The sequence below is a fragment of the Neofelis nebulosa genome, chromosome 7 (assembly GCF_028018385.1).
Source record: "Neofelis nebulosa isolate mNeoNeb1 chromosome 7, mNeoNeb1.pri, whole genome shotgun sequence".
Taxonomy (NCBI): domain Eukaryota; kingdom Metazoa; phylum Chordata; class Mammalia; order Carnivora; family Felidae; genus Neofelis; species Neofelis nebulosa.
The window spans coordinates 145,813,258-145,829,645 of NC_080788.1; the positions used below are offsets into that span (position 1 = coordinate 145,813,258).

Sequence of the window (16,388 nt, forward strand, 5' to 3'; positions counted from 1 at the left end):
ATTTAGTCATTCCGCCATGTGTGATTTATATTTTAACACTTTTGTAATTTCATAAACGGCTGAGACCTAAGTCCGAAAGAAAGGGGGGAACCAGGTTGCCGGAGTGCAGAGCAGTGGGGGCCGAGTGGTCATGCGGGTGGTGCCCCGACTGGTCCTAAGTAGGCGGGCACTCTCCATGGAGGGAGAAGCATGGAGGAAAATAGACTGTACTGAGAGGAAGGGACTCAGATCACACGGGGCTCGAAATGCCTAATCTCATTAAGTGCCAGGGACAAGTCACCGAGGACTGAAACGTCCTTGGGATGGTCCGGCATTTCCCCCAGTGGCTTCTGCGTCTAGCCGGGCAATGCTTTGGGAAGCGGAAGCTCACCTTTGCTTCACGGTGGGGCCGGCCTGACAGGCTGGGCTGGCAGTCTTCCGTGACTGTGGATGGAAGGCCTCTGGCTGGAGCCCTGGAGGCCTTGACTCTCTGTGAAGCATGTTTGGCCCAGGGGCCCTTCCCTCCAGCCCTGCCAGAGCCTTCTCTACCTCTTCATCCAGAGCCTGGCTCCCAGGTGCACCTCTCGTCATTTCCTTCCTCACATCAGAACCCGTCCCTTCCCCTACCCCTGCTCTCCTCAGTGCTCCCCCAGCCCTATGCATTGGACCACCACGGTGATGACAGACATGTTAGTCTCTGTGTCCTCTCCTTCCTTGTCTGATTCTCCATTAGACCTAAAACCCCAAATACGGTGGGACACATGGAGTGCAGAGTTCCTGAGGGCCGCAGATATATACGGATGTTGGTTAAAAGGAGTGGAATTTAAGAGTGTGTTTGCTTTTGCTGACCCAGGAAAGGCAATTTCCTAATATTTTACTTTTTAAAGAACCTGTTTTTCTTTAAAAAAATTTTTTTAATGTTTATTTATTTATTTTTGAGAGAGACAGAGACAGAATGTGAGTGGGTTAGGGGCAGAGAGAGAGGGCGACACAGAATGCGAAGCGGGCTCCAGGCTCCGAGCTGTCAGCACAAAGCCCGACACGGGGCTCGAACTCACGAGCCGTGAGACCATGACCTGAGCCGAAGTCAGATGCGCAACTGACTGAGCCACCCAGGAGCCCCAAAGAACCTGTTTTTCTTAACGAAAAAAGGCCACCTAGATGTCAGCTGAATCCCTGGCCTGTTGTTGGCAGAGACTAGATGAGCCCCGGGGGCAGGAGCAAAGCCGTGTGGCACACTGCCCGCCTGGCCCCCAAGTGCCACCCGCACCATCCTGTTTGCACAGTGTTTGGTGCGTAGGTCCCGGTGACCCCATGGTGCAAGTGACAGGAAGAGAGACGGTGGCTTAAGCCCTCGAGTGCACAGTGCCTGACACTGATGAATTGATGCTCTGACAGCAGCTCTCTCGGTTAGGATTTGTTTACAAGCCTGCAACCTGTGCCGTCTCTCGCTCCCAGACTCTTGTTCTCACCTGCGTTCAGGATTCGTTCTTACAGAAACGTGGCAGCGGCTGTGTAGACCACTCCTCGAGAGTGAAATCACATTGGCTGCACTCTAGACTTTGGTTTAGACGAGCGACACCGTGCCATTTATGCAGAGGAGGGGCCTGTTTATTTTATTTTATTTTATTTTTTCAACGTTTTTTTATTTATTTTTGGGACAGAGAGAGACAGAGCATGAACGGGGGAGGGGCAGAGAGAGAGGGAGACACAGAATCGGAAACCGGCTCCAGGCTCCGAGCCATCAGCCCAGAGCCTGACGCGGGGCTCGAACTCACGGACCGTGAGATCGTGACCTGGCTGAAGTCGGACACTTAACCGACTGCGCCACCCAGGCGCCCCAGGAGGGGCCTGTTTAAAAACAGCACATGTTCCCTTGCCGTGTGCGTGGAGCTCCTTTCAAGTGACTCGGTAGAGCCCTGCGTGTGCGCACGTACGTGTGCGTGTGGGTGTGCGTGCCTGTGTGTGCACGTGTTCTCTCCCGCCCCCGCCAGCCAACTCTGCGTCCCTGAGCTCTAGTCCGGGCCGTGCCCCTACGGCAGCCCTCATTTCACACTGCGGTTTCGTTCCTGACATCACCACGTGCACATCCTCCACCTTGGGAGGGAGGCATCGCGGCGTCACCCCCTTCTTACCTCGGGGCCACGAGGCGGAGAGGTGACGCGTGGCTCATCCCAAGCCACTCCGCCTCTCGTGTCCACCCATGTCCACCAGGTTACACAATGGCATCCCTCAGGACCACCGTCGATTGCACAGGTTTTCATGAGCTCCCCTCTTAAACTCTCTAGGACCCACGTTAGCCGAGCTTACACTCTCCGTGGGTAGAGGGCGTGACAGCCACTGCAGATTCTCATCAGAAATACATTATGGGTTCGGGCGTCCTGATGTCGGAGTCTTGTCCCCAGAAAACAGACTTTGTTTCAAATGTGCCTCCGGAGGCCCCCGGGTGGCTCAGTCAGTTAAGCGTTCAACTTCTGATTTTGGCTCAGGTCGTGATCTCGTGATTTGTTAGTTCAAGCCCAGCTTGGGGCTCCACACTGATGGCGTGAAGCCTGCTTGGGATTCTTGGCCTCCCCCTCTCTCTGCCCCTCTCCTGCTCTCTCTCAAAATAAATACACTTTAAAAAATAAATAAGTGAATATGCTTCCAGACACACATAGAGAAATAAGTGACATCAGTGTGGTCAGGGGTGTTTTTTATAGAAGTCATCTTCGCTTTTTAAAAGTTGGCTCATACCGGGTTTTCTTGGAAAGAAGAGGAAGAATAATACCGAACCTTCTGCCCCAAAAAAGTAACCAGACCTACCATGTTTGCTCCTTGGTGGTTATTAACAGCCAGCAAAGGTGCTGAAACTCCATGTTTAAAAATAGGCTTCCGAAAGGAGAAGTGAACTCGGCAGGCCCGGGGCTCTCCCCTGTGCGGCCTGCGGCTCCACACAGGGGGCCAAACCCCCCAGCCTTCCCAGCTTCATTTCAAAACAACGCAGATCCTTTTCGGAAGGGAAAACCCTTCATCCAGCAGGTGGGTGTGCCAGTCCTGGAAAATAGGCTGGGTTGCCGTAGCTGGCGGGTCTCATCCCACTGCTTACTGTTAAAATGTCTATGTGTTTCTGGGGGGGGGGGAAAAAAAAAAGGCTTTCTGAATGATTTAAGATAGCATAAAATGCAGCGTCTGTGTCAACAGCCACGTGTCTGTCAGTAATGTTTCTGTCCCCAGGGGCCACAGTGAGCCCGGTGTGGGGGGTGGGGGGCAGCCCCCTCCTAGGGATTGGCCTCTCCGTTTCAGCCAGGGTCTGAAGACCTGCCCTCAGGGTTCTTCCTGCTGCCAGCCCCGTGCAGACGCCAGGTTTCTGGAGCAGGTGCCGGGGTGCTGGCGGCCCCCTCTCGGGACCCAGGTAGGGTTCTAGGGCGCTGTCTGAAGCCACGGAGACAGGGCGGCCCCTCCTGCCCCGCGCCAGGCAGCCTCCGAGGAGACTCACGTTGGCCCCTGCACGTGGCTTGGCCCTTTAGGAAACGGAGACCTTCCCACAGCCTCCAATGTCCTGAACTTGAGACCCTGAGACAGAATGGTGTGGGGCCCCTGTGCCTCGGTCCCCTCCTCTGGGACGGGGATCCACGGCACTTGTGTCCCCTGAGATGGGTGTGGGTGACAGGTGAGGTGCCCGTGTGAGAGCTGGCACGGGCTCATCCGCGCAGCTCTGGGCTGGCCGCTCTTCCTAACCAGCCGGTGTCCGATGGCGGTGGCATAGCGTCTTCAGAGAGTTCTAACTGCATTTTGCCTTCTGATGCCTTTGATTTGGAAGCGGGTAATAGACAGCCAGGCGGAGAAATTGAAAGAGCTTGACAAAGAGATCCGCCCGTTCCGGCAGAACTGGGAAGAAGCAGACAGCATGAAGAGCAGCGTGGAGTCCCTCCAGAACCGAGTGACCGAGCTGGAGAGTGTGGACAAAAGCGCCGGGCAGGCGGCTCGGAACACAGGTGAGGGCAGCGGGGCAGGAGCAGGGGGGTGGGATGGGTCCAGGGGGCGGCACGCGTCCCAGTCCACCGCTGTGCCAGAGAGCGGGGGCAGAGACAAAATACGTATTTAAAAAAAAATTTTTTTTTTTTTTTAAAAAAAAAAGCCTGGCCAGGTCTGGGGGCTTGAGCTGGTGCGGGAGGTGCGTTAGGCACGCGCCACCTTCGAGCAGCGATTTCCGGTGAGATGCTACTCGTGCAGAGGTGCGATGCCCTCCAGCCAGAGAGGCCTTCGTGAGAGAAATGTGTGCTGCGTAGACACGCCCCCTCTGTGTGATGGCAGCGCGGTAGAGAGTGGGTGTGGGGTGGACACCTTGCTATGGTGGCAGGTTCCCAGCTGTGCTGTCAGGCCCAGGGGACAGAAGCGACCAGCGGGTGAGGCAGGAGACTTGGTGGCGCGCTCAGCCAGCGCGTTTCTGAGATCTAGAAGCTGCTTTGGGGACCGAGTGAATATTCGGAATGTTTGCGTGACCGGGGTTACTGGTGCAGAGGGACTGAGGTTGTGCCCCCGAACCCCCTGGGTTAAGCGGAGGACCGGGAGTGACATGGGGAGAGGCCACTCAGGGTACAGGTGACTCCAAGCATCAGGCCGGAAGTCAGGGGGACTTGAGCAAGAGGGTGGCCTGTCCCTGCCCCCACGGGGCCCTGAGGGTGCCTTGCCGGAGGGAAGGCGCCGCAGCGACGTGCCCTGCGCCGCACAAGGCTCCGTGACCCCCGGTGTTGCATCCCAGCAGGCTGTGGCCGTGGGTGTTGGGGCCCAGCAAGGCAGGGGCCTGAGGCCCGTGTTTCAGGACACGTGAAGGTGCCGGTCCTCGCCCCCAAAGCCATTTCATTTAGTGCCGGTGCTGGCGGGAACGGGGCTCCCGAGCCTTCCTGACACTCACAGGCCTCCTTCACCCCATCTGTCCTCACCCGCGGCAGGCTTGCTGGAGTCCCAGCTGAGCCGGCACGACCAGATGCTGAGCGTCCACGACATCCGCCTGGCCGACATGGATCTGCGCTTCCAGGTTCTGGAGACCGCCAGCTACAATGGCGTGCTGATCTGGAAGATCCGAGATTACAAGCGGCGGAAGCAGGAAGCCGTCATGGGGAAGACCCTGTCCCTTTACAGCCAGCCTTTCTACACGGGCTATTTTGGCTATAAGATGTGTGCCAGGGTCTACCTGAACGGGGATGGCATGGGCAAGGGGACGCATCTGTCGCTGTTTTTTGTCATCATGCGTGGAGAATACGATGCTCTGCTTCCTTGGCCGTTCAAGCAGAAAGTGACACTCATGCTGATGGATCAGGGGTCCTCTCGGCGTCACCTGGGAGACGCGTTCAAGCCGGACCCCAACAGCAGCAGCTTCAAGAAACCCACCGGGGAGATGAATATCGCCTCCGGCTGCCCGGTGTTTGTGGCCCAAACTGTGCTAGAAAACGGGACATATATTAAAGATGATACCATTTTTATTAAAGTCATAGTGGATACTTCGGATCTGCCTGACCCCTGACAAGTCACTGGGGAGGTGGGTTGAGCAGAAGGCAACTCCTCTGGGGGGTTTGAACCGGCTGTCTCCACCGAGGTCCTCGCGCTCAGAAAAGGACCTTGTGGAACGGAGGAAGCAGCAGAAGGTGGCCGCGGGCCGGCGGGAGGAGCCGCGTGTGAGGACACACCCGACATGTTTTCTAATAGACTAGCAGCTCCACTCTGAAGAATTATTTATCCTCCAACGTGATAGATACTGCTGTCAGAGAAGGTTTTCATTTCATTTTTAAAGATCTAGTTAATTAAGGTGGAACACATATATGCTAAACAAAAGAACCATGATTTTTTCTTCCTTAAACTTGAACACCAAAAAAAGAAAACACACACACACGCACACGCACACACCTGGGGACAGCTGGACATGTCAGCATGTTAAGTAAAAGAAGAATTTATGAGATAATAATGCAATTCTAATATATTCTAAAATTCAAGAGTGCAATCTTGTTTCAAATATAGTATACTGTCTATTTTTAAGGCCTCATCTGGTCTCTGTTTTAATAATTTGTTTGTCAGAAGACCCTGAAGTACACCTAGGTCTTTTTTGGAAGTCTGAATTCAGAATCATTTTTTAATTTGAAGTTCTAAGATAATTGTTACTGCAGACATTTTGTTTTAAAACGTTGATAGACTGATATTTCTTGGCAGAAAATGTAAACTATCAAACGCTGGTTATCACTTGTGATAGGAAAGAGCATACTCAACCTGCTGTATTTCTCGTTAGAAATGTAACCTTCAATCTCTGTCGTAGTTAATGACACTACTTCAAAATTATTACGAAAGGGAAACTGCTCATGGATGCTGTGCATCATTTTCAGATTTATAATTGTTTTCACCCTAAAATAGGGCATTTGTTGAACTTTGGAGTTCTAAACAAAATCCTGTAGGCTTTTAAAATTCTGCCCCACGTATTCAGACACGCTCTCTGTTGCTGACAACTCTGGCCTTCGGCGTCCAGGGTCCAGGGGTGGGCAGGTGGCTCGTGCTGAAGGAGGCCACAGCAGGTGTGTTTTTCTTCATCCTGTCACATTGCTGCATTCTGTTAACGATCTCCAAAGGCGACATCTTTGCATAGAGGTGGTGGCATACTGTCTATGTGCCTTAGATGTGACATGCTGCTTCTCGACCCTGGCTTTGTGTTCACTGTAACTCTAGAAAGGTGATAGTTTGACCCGGCGTTCCTCTCGACCACTAGACCCCTGCCTCTGCAAGGGCCCTCAGACAGCCCCGTGCCTGCTGAGGAAGCCAGGCTCAGCTTCCGCTTCTGGAGCCTCCACTGCTCAGTCATCACAGATTCCAAGTCTCTGGGCCCCCAAAGCGAGCCGCCTGGTCCCAGCACGGGCGCGGGCCCACCCCCAGGGCAGGAACGGGGCAGCCACCGCGCCTCTCCGTGTCCCCACCTGGGCCGTGGGCGCCCACCCGCCACGAAGCAGAACCCTCTGAGCATTCCAGAGACCGCCGCTCTCGGGGGGGCCTGCCCAGGCTGACGGACGGGGTCCTGGAACCACCGCTCCCTCGGGAAGGGTGGCCCGGGGACCGTCCCAGCCTGCGCCTGCCCAGACGGCATCTTCTCAGCTCACTCACTGTTTACCTTCTTTCAATGGTCCAACTGTGACTAGAAGCCGGAGCCCTGCCTCCCTGCGCCCCCCGCTGTGCGCCGCGCTTCTGGGTGCTCTTACCACTGATGGGTGCTACACGTGACGGGTGCTCCTTGGGCTAAACCAGTGTGTGTGAACCACCGCATCTGGGCCGCGCACCTCAGACTGCCTGCCTCTGGGCTCCCCCGTGCTCACGCGGGGACGGTTGGGCTGGTGCCCGGTGGCCCGCCGTGTCTCTGGTGCTGCCATCTGCCCTGGGCGTGCCTCCGCCCCAGTGCCTGCTGGAAGTGCCCTCCTAGCGCACGCCGTCCCCTTCCGTAAGTGACCTCATCGGTTCCAAGCACCTGCCACGCCCGTTAGCAGTTAAGTGCTCGTCTGTTCATCTCCTTTACTTTCTCCACCCTGCCCCCACCCCCGTTGCTTTGAGGGCCAGTCCGCCTCCTCCGTCCTGTCCAGAAGGAGTCGTGAGTCCCCGTGCAGAGAGGAAGGACTACCCGTGGGTGCTGCGGGACCGCTGTCCCTCAAAGGTGTTCCCGACCTCCTCCAGACCTTGCCCTGGTTCTACCCCGGAGACCCAGGGGAGACAGGACGCCTGGCAGCCCCTCCTGCCTGGCCTCAGGTGGCTTTCCTGAGGCCAGGGGTTACCAGCGGAGACATGCCTGTGGCATGCCTGCGTCCTCCCCCATCACTAAGAGTGTGGACAATATTAACACATTTGAGATAAAAGCAACCTCTTGGTCTGGTAAAACAACAACAACAACAACAACAACAGTTCTTTGCCTCTCCTGGTTGAAATTCTTCTGGGGGTGGGCTACCTGGAGTCACTTCTGGAAGCATCTGTCCCTTGGTGGGGGGCGCTTTCCCAGTCGCCCCTCCCACACACGCTCCTAGTGGGAGATGACGGGCCCTTTGGGCCTCCTCCCGAGGAGCCCATAGGACGTGGCATCAGGAGCTGGCGCCATCCCCTGGGGTGAGGATGTGCAGAAGCCTCATCTTGTGGCTTGAAAATAATTGGCGACAGCGGGGGGGTGGGTCGTGTGCCTTTTGGCCACCGTTTGGTGCACATCTTCCCTCTTGCGCACTTGTCCGGAGAGCAGCCTCCCGAAGGACCCGAGTGCGAGGACCTGCCCGGATGGACGCACCTGGAATTGCTTCCATCCTGACTCCTCGGTGCCCCGGTTTGGTGCTCGCCACCCGGCGCCGGCCTCCGGCTGCGGTCCCCGAGCGGCCAACCCTCCCGGCTTCCCAGGGTCCCAGCAACAAGAGAACGGTGTCCTACGCGGTGTGGATTGGGTGCACTTTTCCTGTTTCCTAAAAGTGACAGATTTCCCCATGGGATAAAACTGTTCCAGCGCTTTAGAAAAACCACCACCGAGTCTTGTGTGTGAATCAAGCCAGTCGGCTTCCCTGTCAGCCTCGTGCCGGAAATGAAGACAACTCACTGTCTCTGCTTGCCTCGTGTGGTTCTCTGGACGCGTGCCGCTCACTCCTGCGCGGACCATGGAGGCTGCTGGGGGGCCGGCGGCCCGGGGCTGGGCTTGTCGGTGATGGGTGGGCACCTGCTGGGGAGCACACGGCGTGGTGGGCCTGAGTTAGGGGCCTGCCCCAAGAGGCTGGGAGTCTTTGAGTGGCGGAGTGGCATTTGGCTCTTGGGGATTAGACCGGCCCCGGGGAGGCTGGAGTCCCCTCACCTGGGCCTCTTCTAGAAGTTCGGTTTTTCAGTGTCCCAGGTTCATAGGTAACACAGAGGAGACAGGAACGCTCGCAAATTGTTCTTCTAAGACCTGTCCTACAAGAGGGTGGCGCTGACCCCCTGAGGGTGGGTCGCTGTGCAGGAGGACAGGGAAGGCCTCGTGGGGGCCACTGTCGTGGCCCCAATTCACAGCCTCCTCCCGGAGCAGCCTTTGCGAGGCAGCAGGTAGAGCAAGGGAGCTCTCGGCCCAGATGCGCCTTTCTTTTCCCGCCCGATCCAGTTTTTCCTCGCCTTGTGACACCAGAGGGCCGTGGAGTACAGGAAGCCTGTCCTCCGTGGCGGCCACCCCCACCAGGCCCTTCCGATGCTGCCCAGATTCCAGGGGGCTCTCTGGCAGAGCCGATGCCCCCGAGGCTTCCCCTGTACCACTGCGGCCCACCTTGGTGAGGCGGGGTCCTTGGCCACCCATGCTGGGGCCACATGTCCCAGGTGAGGCCTGCAGCTGTCATCAGCAGGCAGTGTCATGGCCACCGGTGGCAGGCCTGGCATCCTGCAGCCAGCAGGGGATGGGGTGTCTGGACAGACCCTTAAACACGGCAGGTTCCCGTGGTGGGTCATTTCTTTGCCCAAGGGAGGTGGGCAGAGTGGCAGAACCCACCCGCCCCCAACTCACATCCTGGGGGGTGCACGCCACCTCCCTACTCTGTGCGTGAAGGAGGGGGGACACTGTCCTTCTGTGCCCATCACGGACGTGTCTGGCTCCCGGCCTCTCCGCCAGTGTTCACGGGGCCGGTCAGGAGCCGCGCTCCTCCTGGGACCTCGTGCCCAAACCTCAGCCCTCCAAGGGAAGTCCCTCTTCTCTGGGTCAGCAGAGCTGTTCAATACTGTTTTCTTCCTTCTGGTCCAGACCTTTCTCAGAGTGTGGAGGAGAGCCGGGGGGAGCCCCTTCCTTTTGTGAGCGTGTGGGAGGTGAATGAGGGGTCTGTCGCCCAAATCTGCCTGTCAGCCCGAGACCATGGTTCTGTCTTCCATTTGCAAATCCCGACAGCTTTATTTTCTCCAAAATAGAATTATGCCCACTGGGGCCGAAGTCGGGTGAGGGCCGTGTGTGGCTCCGGTGTCGGCAGGTGACCTGGTCGTCGGTACTGTCTGGCCGGGCGGGGCAGGCCGTCACCGGGGAGCCGGGGCCAGCGGGGGGTGGGGGTCCCCGGGGGTGCTGCCCCCTGGCCTCCCGTGGCCCACGTGCGCGGAGGTGGCCGGTCTGGTGTGGGGAGGCCCTGGTGGCGCCGAGCAGTGCTTGCCTTTCATTTCCGCTGCTGCATCTTGAGTCTCGCGAACTGTCGCATTGGAAGAGGGTCAAGTCCGGGATGGCTGTGCCACTCCTGCCGTTAGTGGTGATTGGTTTTTATAACTCAGTCCCCCATTAGACAAGTAAGATAACCTTCAACAGCAAACTGACTTAATTGGTAAACACAAACGCCGGCATTATTTCCAAGGATTTCTACAAGAATTACCTATAGAGTAGCATCTGTGATCACAGAAGTGTGTGAACCCGTGTAGACAATTGTGTGACGTTGTTAGAGCCGCAATCTCCCTGACGGCGCACCTCTTCGTCCAGTTCTGTTACCCAAAAACAAAGACCAAAGAAGGCCAATCTCTCATTTGACTCTGTATTTTTAACCCGCCTGTTTTAAAAATTGCCGTCTGTAGTAACCGCTCGCTGTGAGGCCCCATCTTGACACTCCAAGTGATTGTGACCAGTGATTCACGTCCTGTTTTTCTGCTCTTCTAAAAAAAAAAACAACAAAAAGACAGTATGAGTTATTGCTCAGCAATAATCATGTTGTTCATGTGAATTAACAACATGTCTGGTTTTCTGATAGCATTATTATGTTTTATATTTTTGTTTACTGTATATTGTGTGTGGTTTTATTTGGTATTTATTTGTGTTTTGAGGTCTTGCGATGTTTTTGTGTTTCTGATGCTAATAACTAAAGTTTGTAAGAGTGTAGAATGCAAAACTTGGAAACGCTCAACTGTCTGATTCGAGGAAAATAAATCTGACTAAGGAGTCCTGGTTCCTCTTTCCGCGGTCTCCACAGGCAGAGCCCTGGGCTTGGGGTGGGGGGGCCCTACCCCCCCCCCCCGCCTCCGTGGGGCCTCCCAGGTTCTTCTCTCAGAAGTGGCCTTGGCAGTGACCCGTGTGCTCGCCCAGCCCCACACTCAGAAGGGCCCGCACTTGGCTCAGTCCTCTGCCGTCACCATCTCCAAGTTCTTAACGTGTGCAGAAGGGGTCTCGTCTGCTCGGTTTGCCCCAGACCCTGCAGACTGTGGAGCCGTCCCTGCCCGTGGCTTCCTGGCCTCCCCTGCGAGGCGGTGGCTCTGACCTCGGCGAGTCCCGGCAGCCTCTCTCTCAAGTCTGTGGCCTGGTCCAGAGCAGGGGAGGTGGCCCTCACTCTCCTGTCAGGCCGGTGCCCCGGCATCTGGAATGGTGGAGGGGCCCCAGACCTGGTGTCCCCTGGCCCCGGGTCCACCACTTCATCGGCTGTGGGCCTTTGTGCTCTTGGAGCCTCCGTTTCCTCATCTGTCATGGAAGGACAGCATCTCTCCTTTCTAGAACGTGGTTATTAAAAAGCTGCACCAGGGGCACCTGGGTGGCTCAGCCGGTTAAGCATCTGATTCTTGATCTCAGTGCAAGTCTTGATCTCAGGGTCGTGAGTTCAAGCCCTGCGCTGGGCTCCACGCTTAGAAAAAACAAAAACCAAGAAACAAAACTGTACCAGCGCTGACCTTCACAGGTGCTTGTAGGGGCTCCAGGCGACAAGTTCTAGCAGCTTCTCATAAGAGTGTTGGGGTTGGAGGGCCAGAAGGACCTCCTCCCAGCTCAGCATTTCTCTAGGTGGTCCTGTGGATCAGGCTCAGGGGCAGGAAGCCCGTGTGGGCACCCCCAAATTATCCATGTGGAAGCTGCTTTCCGGCACCAGTGCCAAGTCCCTGGGAACTGCCCAGCCCCTCCCCCACTGCCCTGCTCCCCCACATGTCACCACTGCGCCCCCCTGGGCCACTAGCACTGTGGGCAGCAGGAAGGTGGCCCCATCCAGGGTCCCACACAGGCTCTCTGGTCACACTGTTCCTGCTGTCCCTCAACTGGGGGGGGGGGGGGGGGGGAGTCCTCCCCACCCTATGCCCTCAGAGCCAGGGTGATACAGTGGGGAGTCCAGGGCCCTCCCCCACCCCGGCCCTTCCTAATGTAGGTTCCTGCACCACCTCCCTCCGCCTGGAGGGTCCCAGTTCACCCCACCCTGTGGTGAAGGGCTTGCGCCCCAACCGTGTCTCTGGTGCTCAGCCTTGGGCTCCCACCGGGGTCGCAACCACAGCAGGGACGCTGAGCGGCACCTTGGGAGCCCCGAGGACAGCCCTGACCCACCTCCCGGCCCGGGGACACGGTGTGGACAGTTCTGTGGGCTGGGATGCCCGAGGCATAAAGCAGCAGCTGCAAGGCCATGTGTGCTTGGGGTTTTCCAGCTCCTTCGGAGGGGGCGGCTCAGCTGGGATTTCAGAACTGGATCCTTGGCTTTCAGCCTTTTGGAAACTTTTGGAGTCCTACAGGAAGGGAAATGGGCAATAAACCCCAGGAGAAGAGCACCCCCTGCTGGTTGCACCTGGGCCGGAGGCGCCGGTGGGGACACTGGGCAGAGGCGGCCGCAGATCTGGGCCGCTGTCCGGCAGCAGAGGGCAGGTGTGATGAGAAATGGGGTGCTCGGAGCAGCTCCCCTACCTGATCCCAGACCTCAGCCAGGACTGACAGTGTAGGAGCACGTCAGACCGGCCCACGGCCTTGGCTTTGGTCCTCGAGTCAGCACTGGGGACAGCCCTGCTCGCCCAGCGACCTGGGAGGCTTGGTCCAGGAGAGGAGGGACCGGGCGGTTCCTGGTGACCCGGGGGCTGCCTCCCTCGGCTCAGGGGGCCGGGGTGGGGCCGCTCTGTTCTGAACCCCTCCAACCAAGACCTCTGCAGGGCCAGCTAGGAACTCGTGCCAAGCCAGGGTGCAGGAACGTGTGCAGGCCTCCCCGCGCTGCTGGCTCTGCCACTGTTGGTATCGACCTGCTCGCGGAGGCAGCGACATCCCACAGGAGCCGAGGACCAAACCTGCAAAGATGCCGGAGTCCACCGTGCGCCTGCGTTCTCTGAGGATCTGTCTTTGGTGAGAAGATCAAGGTCTGGAGAGGGGCCCGTCCCCGGAGCCCTCCCTGCACTTTGCTGGTCTTCCGTGACTGAGGTTCACCTTGGTGCTTGGACCCGCCCGCTGACCTGAGGGACGGTACCGGAACCGGACGGGCGAAGGCCTGGAGATGCGCTTGCTTGTCGTGAAGAGCGAGTGTTTCCAGTTTCCTGAAAACGGACAGCTGCAGAAGCTAAATCCTGAACCAAAGAGATCCGTGAAAAACACCACCGCCACTGGGAGAACGGAAGTCCGCGGAGGAGGTCCAAGGGCACCATGGAGGGCCGGCTGGGACCTGTAAGTGCCGCGGGGCTGCCCGGAGGCATCCGGCATGTTCCTCGGGGGCTGGATAAGGAGTTAGAGGCGCAGGGGCAGCTTTGAATGTCCCCAAGCCTACGACCCCCTGCCTTGCTCCCCAGTGGACCCCTGGACCTCAGGGCTGACGTTGGAGGAAAGCAGAGCTCAGAGGCCCCCTAGGGCACTGAGGGGGCTGGGCTGGCAGCCGGGTCTGAGGACCAGAGGCCAGCATCCTGGCGGGGAGAGCATGCGAGGGAGTCTGTGAAGGCACTCTTGTGGTGGGGATGGGGGTGGGGGGGGGGGGGGGACATGTGGTCTGAGCCAGTGGTGGCCACCAGCCTGGCAGGAGGCACGCCCTGTGGTGACCTTAGCCTGTTGGGCCTTTACAGGCAGCTGGGGGGTGGGGGTGGGGGGTCACACACCTTCTCACGGAGGCCTGCCCCCTCACTGTCCCCGATGCTCTGGCTGCTCAGAGCCCTGCTCGGATCGCTGTGGCGTGTCCTTCATGAACCCCTGCCTCCCCCCCGGCCAGCGGCAGATCCGGGAAGGCCGCGCCCCAGCCCCTGCTACAGGCCTGGCACCGAGTGTGTGCGCAGACGAAAGGCCGAGAGAAATCTGGAGTTCGGCAGGGTCGAGGATGAGGGGTCCTCCAGGGCCAGAGTCTGGCAGGGGTCTGTGCAGGACTGCAGGGCCCGGGGGTGACCAGCCGGCCCTGGGAGGAGCATGGGCCATCCCTTCCTCCCAGGAGCAGCTCCTGTGCTCCCACGGTACCGCGTGGGCCCCGGGGGCACTTCACGGAGGATGCTGCAGTGGGGAGGAGACGGCCTGTCCGCAGAGGTGACTTCATGCGGAGACCGGAGGGACAGGAGGAGCCCTGCCAAGAGGGGCTGCTGTTCATCCTCCCACCATCCTCCCACCCCCCACCCCGGCTCCTCTCCCTGCGCAGGAAGAGAACCAAGCACGCTGGAGCCTCAGTCCCTCCAGAGGGACACTAAGGCCCAGAGATGTGCAGGAGCCTACCTGAGGTCACACAGCAAATCAGGGACAAAGGTGAAGGGGAAGGAGCTGGGGACTGTCCTTGGGCTGATCCACCCCACAGAGCTGTAGAGAAGGTAGGGGGGCAGGACAGTGGAAAGGGGTGATCCCCAAGGTTCTGCAAGTCTGGGTGGGGACCACGGGGGATCTGTCCCCCCACCCTGGGGCGGGGGAGCAGGGCTGTCACTCACAATGCCCTCACACTAGGTGGGGGCTGAGATGGCCAGTCGGAGCACGGCAACCCTGCACCGTGCGATTGGGGCACAGTTGGAAACAGGAACCAATCGGAGACCTCACTGAGCCATGCCCAGCGGCCTAGTCAGAGAGGTGTGGGGTCCAGCTGTCCTGGGGGCCACCTTCCCTGCCACGGGAAGGTTGTGCATAGAGGGAAACCAACAGCCAGGGCAGCCAAGCCGAAACAGAGTGAGACTGAGACCCGCAGACAGACACAGAGACTGAGAGCTTGGAGAGCCCCTGGATCCAACCTTGCCCGAAGCAGCCGCTTCACGGCATTTCCTGATTATTGGCAGAAACTCACTTTCGGACTTTGTCCTTCTGCTACTTCCCACAGAGCTCCTGACCGAAGTGTGTGCCCACATGTGTACCGGGGTACCCAGGGCACCTGTGCGTGCAGCTCGGGGCCTTCTGTGAACACAGGGCACCTGTGCCAGGGTTCAGCCGCTCCTCGTATCGTGTCTGCACTCCTGAGGTGGCAGGGACTCCTGGCAACGCTGGGCCGGGCAGGGCTGGCGCCTGTCTCCTGCCTCAGCATGGGCTCCTATCCAGGTCACCCTCTGATATCTGGACCCACGTCAGCCACTGGCAAGGATGCCCCCTTCAGGGTGTCACGGCCCACCTGCCCCAACTCATCCTGTTCTGCAACCTTCACACTGTGGCTACAGCTGTGACCTCATCCTGTTTTAATGCCACCTCTTCCAGGAAGTTTCTCTGATTGCCAGGGAGTCTTGCCGCCCTCTTCGGACAGAACAATGTCTCTGGACGTGGCCTGCCCAAGGAGGTCAGAAAGTTCCGGGTCCCCAAGACCCAACCACCCCACCCTCTAGAGCCTCTCTTGGGCCTCGCCCTCCAAGCTCTCTGCCTTGAGAGCCACAGGTAGGGTGGTGGGAGGAGGTGAGGCGGGCAGAGCCAGACACTCTGCTGGAGCCCCAAGAAGGCCTAGTCAACAGAACTGCCTCCCGGCAGAAGCAAGACAAGGGGCAGAATGGATACGACCCCAAACACCCCTTTGTTCCTGGCGAGGGCTTCCCCCCGGGACGGAGCGTCCTGTCAGCCCAACAGGCAGACAAGGCGAAAGTCCGGGGCCTGGGAGACCCCCTCCTCGTCCCAGGCTGGGCTGGGGGCCGACGCCTCCGGGCAGGGCCGGCACCGCCCAGAGTGTACTCGAACTCGGGGCTCCCTCTGGTTGTTCCCGGTCCTCCACCTCTATAGCCACGCCCACCGCCTGCCCTCATCAGCTCACCCTGGACCCAGGGGCCACCTGCCACTCCTCCCCTCGCCGTCAGCCCTAACCGGCAAGGTGCCATCTGCCCCACCTGTAACGCCGCCCCCCCCCCCCCCGGCCCTCGTCCAGTTTACTGCCCACAGTCTGTCCACCCCCCCCCCCCGCCCTCTACCATCCCATCCCCCACAAACCCACCCCCTTCACCCCCAGTCACCCCAGCCCCCTCCCTCCGCCACCCTGCATGAGCAGCACACCCGTCCGTCCATCCGTCTGTGCCCCCGGCTCTCATCCACCCGGCAGCCATCCGTCTGCTAACCTGCTACTCACAGTCCATCTAAATCCTGCCCCCCATCCCCCCGTCCACCGGCCAGTCTCACCTACCAGCCATTCGTCGGCCCAAAGCCACCACCTTTTCTCGCCCACCGTTCATGTCAACAAAGCCCCTCCAACATCTACAATTGCTGTCTCACGCACCCGCCGTCCATTTACCCAAGCACCATTTTTGTCCACCCTCCAGGCTTACCATCTCTCTTCCTCATGCAGCCACCACCCGCCGTCCGTCGC

General features: G+C 58.7%; 1 protein-coding gene and 1 long non-coding RNA gene across 10 annotated transcripts in view; one reads left to right on the forward strand and one right to left on the reverse strand.

The window, feature by feature from the left end:
- The window catches only part of TRAF3 (TNF receptor associated factor 3), a 127,658-nt gene extending 116,779 nt beyond the window's left edge, over window positions 1-10,879 (forward strand). For all 9 annotated transcript variants that reach the window (XM_058740343.1, XM_058740344.1, XM_058740342.1 and 6 more), the window contains 2 exons: window positions 3,782-3,956; window positions 4,914-10,879. In XM_058740343.1, coding sequence (XP_058596326.1) covers window positions 3,782-3,956; window positions 4,914-5,485 — 747 coding nt within the window. In that variant the 3' untranslated portion in view covers window positions 5,486-10,879. The remainder of the gene's footprint in view (window positions 1-3,781; window positions 3,957-4,913) is intronic.
- LOC131517774 (uncharacterized) lies at window positions 10,465-13,605 on the reverse strand. Its single transcript, XR_009264830.1, has 4 exons — window positions 13,094-13,605; window positions 12,236-12,957; window positions 11,599-11,713; window positions 10,465-10,596 (listed from the first exon to the last, which is right to left on the reverse strand). It is a non-coding gene; the product is annotated as an uncharacterized LOC131517774 (long non-coding RNA).
- Window positions 13,606-16,388: the final 2,783 nt, after the last annotated feature.